The sequence below is a fragment of the Typopeltis vanoorti genome, chromosome 9 (genome assembly GCF_054136105.1).
Source record: "Typopeltis vanoorti isolate ZY-2024b chromosome 9, IOZ_Tvanoo_1.0, whole genome shotgun sequence".
Lineage (NCBI taxonomy): Eukaryota > Metazoa > Arthropoda > Arachnida > Uropygi > Thelyphonidae > Typopeltis > Typopeltis vanoorti.
The window spans coordinates 106806748-106819079 of NC_143557.1; the positions used below are offsets into that span (position 1 = coordinate 106806748).

Genomic DNA, 12332 nt, shown 5'->3' on the forward strand with positions numbered 1-12332 from the left:
TCACTTTTGCTAACTATCTGTCCTATTTTGAACTATAAATAACCCGGACACCAATCACTTATACTAATATAGACCATAAAAAAATCCCTCGTCACATAAAATTTTCAATAAGCGTCTGTGTGATAAACATGTGACAACAACAAACCACTCAACTATAGAAACTCATTCGTTGTAATAAATAGTTGCTTTAAAAGAAGCAGTACTTTTTAATGATTATATTTTGAATCCGTTCAAAATGTTGTGGAACTCTAAAGTTTGGTTTCACATTGGCGCAGCCATAAAGGAAAAAGGCATAAAGAAATAAAAGGAACCGAGACATGAAGGATAAAGGAATAAAAGGAACAGAGACATAAAGGAATCCTTCAGTGGCGCACCCAGGGAGGGGACCAAGGGGTTCTGCCCCCCCCCCCAAGAAAAAGAAAAAAAAAAAACACTAGAAAATTTTCCCAAAATCTTTTCTTAATTAATGTTTTTTATTTATATCGTGTCGTGTCTTCTATTTCTATATTACTTATGAATTAGCGGTCACATAATGTGGGAATACCCTATAGATCTCGGGAATCCCGGCCACTGTTGAACGCGAGGCAAACGAAGTAGTGCTCCGTCGGATCGAGCGCTACTTCGTTTGCCGAGCTGGGCCAAAGGAGATCATGGGTATCATGTACTGGCAATCACTGCAGATGCTCAGTCATAGGTCGTATGCAATGCGCAGTGTGTATTCTCAAATCGTATACTTAACTCCCCCGCCCCTCACCAAGATTAAATCTTGAGTACTCGGTCCACCCAAAGATTAAATCCTGAGTGTGCCACTGGAATCCTTAATATCATCAACATAAACAGAATAAACAGCAATGACCCAAAGACAGAACCCTGTAGAAGTTTACTGGCGACTCTTGTTCTTCAGAGACGTAATTCCTCAATACACAACAGTTTCGTGTCTACTAGAGAACCGGTTTTCTATCCATTCAACTAAACCGATATTCAAATTCATTTGCCATAAAGTATACGTCAATTTACCGTGTGGTAGTATAAGAAATATTTCTACAAAATCCAATTCTTTCACAGCACGTGGCTATATTTGATCATGTCCTTATTCATATCAAAATTACAAAAAAACTTAAATATTTTCGTCTCGTCTACTTTCAAGTGACTAAATATCAGATCTCGTAATATCCTTAATCCACGAGTTCCCTCCATCACAAACATTATGAAACAGTGATCTCTTAAAAAATTAGAAATTCTCTTTCCTTCCTCCCAAGCTGTATTTATCCTTCCTGTATTTATAAATATGAATATTTTATATTTATATTTTCTTTTTTGAGAATCCATTTTCTATTTAGATACATTGCTTGGAAAGAAGTCAACGGGCACCCCCATGGACAAGGTGCGTTATGCATTGTAACGAGTCACGTTTTTGTAGCGGGTATAAATTTGAGGATTAAATTTGATCACAAAAGAAAGGAATAAATTATGAAAGAATTAAACCAAGAACCAGTAATATAGTAATAGAAAAAATTAAAAAATATAAACATAAATAGATGGAACACGTTCAAAGAATGAAAACAGAAAGATTACCAAAACAAGCCTTAAAGTACAAGCCATTAGGAAAAAGAAAACCAGGACGTCCTCTTAAACGATTCAACGATGACTTCTAAGGCCGGAACAGGCCATGCTAGGCCTAAATCCTTGATACGCATGATGATAATGATGATGATGATGATGATGATAAATTAGAGGAATATGATGTTCACAAGTCAGTGCAACTGTGTCCGGGTGAAATGATTGCAAGAAGGGAACCGGCAGAGCTTGAAACAGGCAATGTGATAGGTTGGAGGCCTACCTGATTGGCAATTGTTGACAAATTGAGCCATCCCAAGTCAACAATCAGTGATACCATACTAAGATGGTAGCACACGGAGTCAACTGCAAGTACTGCCCTCAGTGGACAACCCACCACTCTCGCGAAACGTGACCGTAGGAGCCTACGAACGATAATATGTAAAAACAGACACGTTGAATGGGAGTTGTGGGTATCGATAGAAACACGAAGATGCAGAAGAACATTCAGAAGGCATGCTCACAACATCGGTTTCCACGGTAGGACCGCAATATACAAGCCCCACATTACCCGAACTGACAGACAGCGTCGTATTCAGTGGTTCAAAGAGCGTGTACAGTGGGACGTGGAAGCTTCGAAAACTGTGTTATGGAGCGATGAATCACGTTACACCATCTACCGAGCAGATGAACGGCTATGGGTGTGGTAGATGCCCGGTGAACGTCTCTTACCAGAGTGCATAACTCCCTATGAAATTCGGAGCTGGCGGTGGGATGGTATGGTCCAGTTTTTCCTAGTTTGGCCTCGGAAATGCCACAAAGTAGGAAGCGTAATGTTTCCTACTTTGTGGCATTTCTACGGAACTGACCATTGCTTTTTTCACCAAGACAATGCACTGTTTCATAAGGGTACTGCTGTAACCTCGTTATTTGGACATGAACGTCACCACACTGGCCTTCATAGTTGCCTGATCTCAACCCTTGTGAACATCTTTAGGAACTTATTCCTCATATTTCTTGCATTGGTGTATTAGCAGAAGATAGGTATTTTAGACTTCACACAAATTTTTCATTGTTTGCCATCAATATCCCCTGCGAAGATCTCTTCAACCATCCCCATTTCCTTCCATCCTAATAACTCTCGTCGTGTCCTTGATCTGATACCCGTACATTCCCATTAAATAATATTCTTTTAATATATATATATATTGTGATTATTTATTTTAACTCGGTAGAAAATATTATAAATTATTTTAAATGACTGATACCGAGAGATAAAGAGATGACATGGTTTATTTAAAAAGATACTACTAGTTTACTAGTTTCGTTGAATGGACCAACTTCTTCAGGTATCACAATCAAAGAAATATACAAAAAATAACAGAGACTTAAAAATTGCATTAACAGTACTAGTCCAAAAAAACAGTAGTACATTTTGAAAACAGTAATGCGAGCTTGAGTTCCAAATAAAAGTTGACTACGTGCTGTATATAATATTCTTCAAAGCTTGATTTGCTTCCTCAGCTTAAGAAAAGGCTGGTTATATTCCACTAATTCGAGCTCTACCCAAAGGGCCTATGAAATGTGTAAATACTTTCTGAAAATGAAAACTGTGCCGAACAAAGCGGCCTTTTGCAGCTGCCCAATTTTAAATTTAATTTAACTTGAGTGCTTCTAGATGTTCTTTCAATGTTTTAGAGATGGCGCCTAAAGCACCTACTATTATTGTTAAACAATCAGCCCTGGTTTCAAGATTAGTGTATGAATGGTTTTTTGTTGGCTTATTTTTGTTGAAGTTTCCTTTTCATTGAAAAACAGGCTACTGCGATGTATTAGAGCATTAGCAGTTAACAACCATATAGGTCAAAATCGAGCGAAATGCTTTATTAAGTACTCCTTTTAATTATTTTGTTTCGAAAAACTTACCGCCGTCTTTCATCGTCGGGTGTAAATAACATCATACCAAAACCGAAAAATACGAAACTAAATGCCAAATATACTAGCTCTAACCAACAGACTTTTTGGTTAAAATCTTCGTTTGGACAGAGATGTTTATGAACGTCTTTAAGCAGTAGATGCTTTTCATCTTCGGAGGTGAAACCCCGCCTTAGTTACTGGAGGCCTCGAGTGATCTGACGAAGTTCGATACTTAGTCACTGGAGCTAGTTTTCCAGATGATCTAGCTCTTAGCCCACTCTCGGTACTAATACGAATCTGTTATAGATTTACAACCTTTAGTGAGTGAAATTCATAAAAATTAAAAAATACATCAACGCTTTGCTTATATAAATAGACTTATGTTTAATAAGTTTTGTACATTTTTTTTATACTTTCTCCTGATAATGACAGGCAGAATAGTCGAAATCTATTTAAACAGAGTAAGTAATTATCCACGTATTATAATGATTTTTACGTGTGCTTTTCCTCTAGTTCAAAAACAAACCAGACTAAAAGTATACAATACATTAGCCCTGCCAGTCTTAATGTATGGAAGCGAAATCTGGACAATAAAACAAAAAGACAAACAAAGATTAATAACAGCTGAAATAAAGTTTATGAGAAAAACTGCAAAGTATACCCTATTTGATCACAAAAGAAACGAAGATATTATGAAAGAATTAAACCAAGAACCAGTAATAGAAAAAATTTAAAAATATAAACATAAATGGATGGAACACGTTCAAAGAATGAAAACAGAAAGATTACCAAAACAAGCCTTAAAGTACAAGTCATTAGGAAAAAGAAAACCAGGACGTCCTCTTAAACGATTCAACGATGACTTCTAAGGCCGGAACAGGCCATGCTAGGCCTAAATCCTTGATACGCATGATGATGATGATGATGCTTTTCCTCTGTTTGTGTTTTTTTCATTATCATTTGATCCTTTTACTTGCCAAATATATCGAAATTACAATAATAATTCCTCTACAGATTTATGAAACTCAGTGAATTTGATATGTAGAATGACTGTTAAAATTTGACAAGTTTTTAGTTGGACCATTTAATGAAAAAAAATAAAAATAAATAAATAAAAATAGACATTATACAACTGAGTCTACCAATCGTTTTACCGTGCATAACAAAAACGATTCCAGCTTTAATTGTTGTTATAATAAATGGCTTTAGTCTGCAAAAATGCCATTGTGAAACACATATATTTTTTACTTGGTTTTCAATTATGATATATGTGTGAGATAACTTATGACATTAAATTTAATTGTATTTTTTTAACATAGGACTGCATAAATGGATTCACTGCAATCACAACCGGGCAGTTGAGTTTTTTACTTCCTCCATTAATTCCAACTGCGAATTCATAGGACTGGCTTGCGATAACTGGAACACTTTTGTAGAAGGTCGTTGCGGTGGATGTTACCAATCACGATGCCACAAAATGGGATATCATGCAGACAAAGAGTGGGAAAATGTCATAAAAACGAATTTCAGTAAAAAGTACTATCTACGAACAGGAAGTAGTCCACCTTTTTGTCTTGATCCCTAGTATCATCCGTACAAAATTCATTGCCGCTCATGTAAAATATATTATTTATTTTTAAAGAATGCTAAAATTAAAAGGTCTTTAAATTTGAAAAATAAAATCTATTTAAATAATTTATTGTTTTATTTTTATTTTTAATCTAATAAGAAAAGTGTAGTATGGCTTCAAATCCAACTATGAAGTGCTTGAGATTCCAAAAAAAATAAATAAAAATAGCGAATGTAAATGCCTGCCTGGTTGGCCGAGTGATTAGCGTATCCGCTCTCCAGCCAAAAGGCTGCGGGCTCGAATCCCACCGTAGGCATGGATATTTGTGATTGTCTGTGAAAATACTAGTTGTGGTGGCCAGCGGAAGATGGCGTTGATGTGGAAGATGAATGTAGTTGGTGGCACGGTGAAGACGGGGAGCTGTAGAGCAGGTTCCCTCCTTCGATGAGTCTTTGGACTCCCTGGAGTGTTACATAATAATAATAAAACTTGCTTATAGAATACTGAAACAACAAAGAAATGAAAAACAGAAAGAACTCTTGCTATGGATGGTCCAGACAGACAAGACTCAGTCGTCATCGGAATTGCGCATCATTTTTGCTTCTTTTTTGAAAGAGGGACAGAGGGACGATGTTCCATAATTTTTAATATAGCGAAATGATGAATTCATATAATAATTTAAAATAATTCCACACTAAATTAAATGCGTATAAGAATAATAAATTAAGTCATACAATATATATGAACTAGTTATTTTGAAATAACTAGTTCATATATATTGTTATATATGAATTTTTAGCTTTCTACTCGGCAAACACTAAATAGTAGCCTTTCTTCTTCTTAATTAAACCAATATCAAAATTTGTGCTTTTATTCCCTTAAAGGCAAAAAATACCATTGATAGTGGTGGGAGATAGATGGCGTTGAGTGTTGATGGTAGTAGTGTTGTCGTAATATGTAGTAATTGGAGGAGTAAGTACAGGAGACAGTTGGTTGTTGTGTAGTAGTATGCACTCCCACGATGAGTGGTCCTTAGAGGCGTCACGTAATAATAGTAGTGATGGTTGCATATGTCAACCCCCCCCGACTTTATTTGAGTCCAATTGGAGAGATTTGCGAGCTGAAGCTCTCAAACTTCTGCAAAATTTTACCCTGGTCTCAGATTATTTACAGGTAACTTGAATATAATAAGTTGCCTGCCTACTTTTAAACACAAATATTGTTTTATAGTAAATTTTAAAACTGGATAACGTCAGATTTTTTTTCTTTCCATCTTTACTTCCGCACCGCTTACTTTCTCACGCCTTCTATTTGTTATAATTACATAATTGGAAGGACTGCTTTAGCATACATAACATAAGATAGATACACAAAAGTGTGGTAAGAATTGTCAAAAAATAAAGAGCACTTGATTTAGAAGAAAAATTAGATATTGTATATAGAATATAAAAAAAAAGTTCTTTTTTTAAGAAACTTTACTAAAATTCTTTAATTTTTTATATTTTAGACGTATTCTTAAGTTTAAAAATACACGTTTTATTTTTATTCATGCTACTTTTATGATATAACTACACTGAATATTGTAGACGTTTAAATCCATTCATATCTTCAGAATAAATCAATGCAAGTACAAATCAACGGTACTACATCCCCCCTAGCGCCACATCTTTGCTGGAGTGCCGCAGGGATCTCTACTGGCTCCATTGCTGTTCTCTATATACATGTCAGACATCCCGCACAATCCGATGACTTCCATTTTGGCCCTGTATGCGGACGATACGGAAATACTAACCAGATCTCTCAGACCCCATTTACCAGAAAGCTTCAAGAAAACATTCTAAAGCTGGAGGGTTGGTTCTCTAAGTGGAGATTGGAAGTCAACCCCCAGAAAAGCTCAGCCGTTCTTTTCTCAAAAAGGCCAATGTCTCCTGTAGGAGATGTGTTACTATTGAATACTAAAATTCCCTGGCAGACAGAAACAAATTACCTGGGTGTAATTCTCGACAAAAAGCTATCTTTCAACCAACACATCAAATCTGCGTGCACAAAGGCATCTAAAGCCATAGCTCAGATCTATCCACTAATTAATAGAAATAGCAAACTCAGCAACAGAATCAAATTGCAACTATACCAAATGACGATTCGTCCTATAATCACCTATGCCTCTCTGGCCTAGAGCCACGCCTCTAATGCTAAGCTAACATTATCAAAATACAGCGAGTGCAGAACAAGTGCTTGAGAATGATTCTGAACGCTCCGTGGTATGTTAGAAACAATCAACTCCACAGAGACACAAATATTCCCTATATTTTCTCTTTTCTACAATCCTTAGCATCCAAGTTTTTCCTAAAGACGTCCACACATCCCAACGATTTGGTACAGAAAGCTACAGCATACGATCCAACGGACATATTCAAATATAGAAGACCAAAAGCTATATTAGCATCCCATAGCGATGCATAATCTCCATGCCCATTCAGGGAGAGCAAACTGCTCATAAATTTTACCCTCACTGTAACCACAACAGATAGCGGGTAATATGAAAAGCATCTTGCTTCACCCCTAAAGACATAATTGTCAATTGTAGAGGTTTAAAATATTCTCTGAGAGTATTTTATTACGATGTTTTTCGAACATAGCAATCTGGGGAAATATTGAAATTCTGGGACATTTTGGTGGTTTATAGCAGAGGTGGGAAAGTTCTTCGGTAAAAAGAGCCGCATATAATACATTTTTCAATTCAAGAGCCGCAGAAAATATTATTTTAAAATTGTATTTATAAATAATACAAAATACAACTATATAGTAGTCCTATTCACCAAAGAAGAACATGTTCAATCTCTACTCGTTGACGGCTTTAATTGATTCTTCATTTGAGCAGTTAATAGTTTAAAATGTGGCTGGTAAAATGTCAAAGTTGTTCTAAGAAACTCAGTGAGGACAGCACGATGTTTTCACTTGATAAATTTTATTACAGAGAAGAGAGATTCACAGCAGTAAGTTGTCCCAAAAACAGAGAGTAATCGGAAGTCAGTTTTCTGAAGATTGGTATACTTTGCTTCTGGGATTTGTTTCCAAAAGCCAGTTATGATAAGCTTTTATGTACTAAATTCAAACCCGCATCTTCCTGAAGCTCAATACGCTCTGTCTGTATTGAAGCAACCACCGGGGTAAAAGGTGTAACAACAGGACATCCATCGTTGATGACATCAATCACAAAAGGATTCACAAGAAATTTCAAACATGGCTTTAACTTTTTTTAGTTTCTCAAACCTATTCTCAAAATCATTATAAAGTGTTTCTAAGTTTCTTTCGTATTGTTTCAGTTTACTAAAACAATGCTTAAACAATCCTTCGCATTGTTTCAGTTAAAATCGTCCTCTCATTTCATTGGTTAAACACTCTCATTTCTTGTTCGTATTTCCGTTTTATGCACTGCTGTTGCTCAGTCATTTTAAACAAGGGTTTTCTAACTTTCACTAAAATCAATCTTAATTATTTATTATTCATAAAAGTACTTATTATTATTATTATTATCATCATAATCATCATTACGGGCGACGCCAAGGAGTTCATAGACTCATCGCGGGAGGCCCTAAACATCATGTCCACACAACTATTCGACATTCTCACAGTATCTATCGTACCTTGCATTGAACTCATTCACTGTCATAGCACACCTGCAACAGACTCTGGCAGCTTTTTCCACTCATTCACCACTGTAAAAGTAAAAATCTAGCTCTAAAACCTTAGTAACCACACTCTTGCCCAGCTTCCATAAATGACCTCTAGTCCTTCCACTACCTGTCCTGTTCTCAAAAATATCTTCTGCATTAATCCTATAGAAACCCTTCAGCAAATAGAATGTCTCAATCATATCTCCCATTTTCCGCCTATCAACCAATTTTTGCAACCCACAAATCTTCAATCTGTTCTCATAAGGTTCATCTCATAGACCTGCTATCATCGGAAACACTCGCCTCTGGATCCTCTCAACCTCCTCCCCGTCAAGAAGAAACCTAGGTGACCAAATCTGGGCACAATAGTCGAGTGGGGTCTTATCAAGGCTCGATACAGAGGAACAATAACTTGCTTGTCTCTACTCGTCAAAGTATTCTTCAACATCCAAGTGATTTGATCAGCTGATTTAGCCACTTTTTCGATGTGCCCCCAAACTTCAACTTCCTATCCACCAACACTCCCAAGTCCCTGGTCTCATCAATCTCTTGGAGTACAGTTCCACCAATGTGATATACTGCTGCTATACCCTTACATTTTGCCACATTAAATTGACATCCATTCTCCTTATCCCAAACCTCCAATCTATTCAAATGATCCTGCAAAAATTTTAACATCTTCTGCATTCACTATTGCCCTACCCAACTTTGCATCATCAGCAAACAAATGAACCTTTCCTCTCATATCCTTCCCTATATCGTTAATGAACAAATTAAACAGCAGTGGTCCAAGAACAGATCCTTGTGGCACACCACTACTCACAGGCCGTCTTTTGGACTCTACTCCTGAGTAAACTACTCTCTGATATCACTCCATCAACCACCCTCTTATCCATCTCACCAACCCTATATCCATTCCCATCTGCTGCAGTTTACTGATAAGAGTTCCATGTGGTATCCTGTCAAAGGCCTTAGCAAGGTCCAGTAGTATCACTGTAAACCCATTACCCTTATCCGGTTCAGCCGGCAGCACTGTGTTATAAAACTGAGCAAGTTACTGAGGCATGATCTACCCTTCACAAAACCATGCTGTTCCCCATACAGTATCTCATTTTCATCAATCCATTCCTGTATTTTTCCCTTGACTACTTTCTCCAAGACCTTGACAGCGACTCCTGATATGCTGATCGGTCGGTAATTCGGAACAGTAGTCTTGGATCCTCCTTTATGCAGTGGAATTATTTCCCCTCTTTCCACCCCTTCGGGACTAAACCAGACCTGAGACTCAGATTAAACAATATGGTCAAGGGAACTGACAATTCTTTAATCGCTTCAAGTAAGACTCTTGCTGGTATACCATCCAATCACACAGATGTATTCACATTAAGGTTCTGTATTAGACTATTCACCTCCACTTCATTCACCATAATTCCCATATAAACTAATGGTTCCTTCATTCCTTCAATGTCACTACCTGGATGATATACTCTTGCAAAGTGCTCACACAGTAATTCCACTATATCGACTGATTCAGCGATTTCCCTACCATTGGCATTCCTTAAAAGCATTCTGCCGTTTACAGTTTTTCTTTTACTTGTAGCATATTGAAAGAACTGTTTGGGATTCTCTTTAGCTTGTTGCATGGCTAATTTCCTTTCATAATCCGTTTTTGCCTTTCTCACCACACTCGTTACCCTTCTGGCCTGCGCTTTATACCATTCGTGTGCCTGCAGGTCACCTTTTTCCTTAAATTCCGTCCACAGTTCTTTCTTTTTTTGCAACTCAAGTTTAATGGTGTTATTCATCCATATAACCCCTACTTGATTTACTATTCGGACTCTAGGTATACATTCAGCCGTAACCTCCTGCAAATGCTCCTTGACCACTTCCCATGCACTATCAACATCCAGCCCTTGCAGTATTACATGCCATGGCACTGAACCAAGCAATCTCGTAAGCTTGTCATACTTACCAGCACGATAATTCCACATGTAACTGTCTTAATCGAAATTTTCACACAAGTAGCCTTATCTACACTAAAATTCACTAGTTATGTTCCGCTACCACCACAAGCGCGTAACTTGTGTGTACTGCATGAAGAGTGATGACGCAGAGCCCAGGCAACAGAGGCAGTGGTAATGCAGTGATCATAGTATCACTTTTGGAACTAATTTTGGCGAGAACGACACATGCCATAAAATGTCGAAACACTTTTTACCAACCAAATACGATAATAAAATCTACATTATCAACCCTTTTGGCCGGTACCATTTAAAAACTAAAAATGTAAAGTTTCAAAATGTACGTTTTTTACTTATCATTAAAGCATTTACGAAATAAAATATTCTAATATTAGTACACACTTATTAGAATATTTTATATTACTATAGATTATTAATATAAAAGTTTAGAAAAAATGGCAATGAAAATCAATATTGTCTCGGGAGCCGCATGCGGTTCGCAAGACACAGTTTGCCCACCCCTGGTTTATAGGGATAGAATCAATATTCTGTCCCTATTAAAAGTTTGGACTGTAGCAAAATAATTCGTGAGCCTGTGTAGTTTAGTTTGGATTGAAGGAGCGCTTTCGTCAGAAAAACAGACTAAACTAGAATCACGTATTATTATTATTATTATTTTGGGAGTGGACCAAGTTCTTAATTCTTTATCCCTTCATCTGATTGAAGAAAAAATGTGAATATAAAAGAAAGTTATATTGTTTAAGAAATATAACTTTCATTTAGCTCAATAATATGGTGTGTTATTGAGCTAAAAGTTCTAGCCAAGGCTGGGTAACGGCAATAGCCGGGCCTCAGTTAAATCTTCATTGGCTACAGCATTGCCAACCGTTACCCTGGATTATCATTATCTATCTCATATTCTGTCATTTTCCATTATAATCAAACATTATACTTATAATACTTATGGTGTTTTATACATAACATAAATAAATTAAATTAAAACATAATTTTATTTCTCTGCAAATATTATTGATAGATTTTGTATTTTCTTTTATTATATATCAAACAATACATTTCTTTATTAACATCTGCATAAAATTCTCGAACGACACTGAAACTTAACATGAACAACCTGGTATACAAAAAGGAAAACTGTCTCTTGTATTAATGTACAATTTAATCGTTCCTGGAGAAAACAATTCTTTATAAATTATCGAATAGTATCCCATTATGGCTACCTGACTATTGTTAGAAGTACATTTTTGTGTAAGAAATTCGTCCACGTCGTCACACTTCACAGCCATGAAGTTGCAATCCGTATTTATTAACGACTCTAGAAATAGATCGATAGAACGACTATGGCTACATGTAAAATTTAAGATAGCTGAAATACAAATAACATGTATATTTTAGAAATTTTTGTATTAAAAAAATGTGCCATTTTGACACAGATAATTAATAAAAATAAATTTTAGAAATAAAAGGAAAAAGAAAATTACGTATAACTTTCAAATATCAACTATAATAATAATAAAGTCGATATTTTTGGTATTCTCTGCCATTTATCTCCACAAACATTCTCTGTTTTTTGAATCCCACCAATCAATTCAATGAATTTCAATGGATTGTCTGCTCATTCCTCAACCCATC

At 36.2% G+C, this 12332-nt stretch overlaps 1 protein-coding gene across 1 annotated transcript in view; it reads right to left on the reverse strand.

The window, feature by feature from the left end:
• Positions 1 to 3639: 3639 nt before the first annotated feature.
• LOC150103390 (phospholipase A1-like) overlaps positions 3640 to 12332 on the reverse strand; it is a 58215-nt gene continuing 49522 nt past the window's right edge. The window contains exons 7-8 of the mRNA XM_090398464.1: positions 11921 to 12066; positions 3640 to 3771 (exon numbers count right to left, since the gene is read on the reverse strand). Coding sequence (XP_090254590.1) covers positions 3640 to 3771; positions 11921 to 12066 — 278 coding nt within the window. The remainder of the gene's footprint in view (positions 3772 to 11920; positions 12067 to 12332) is intronic.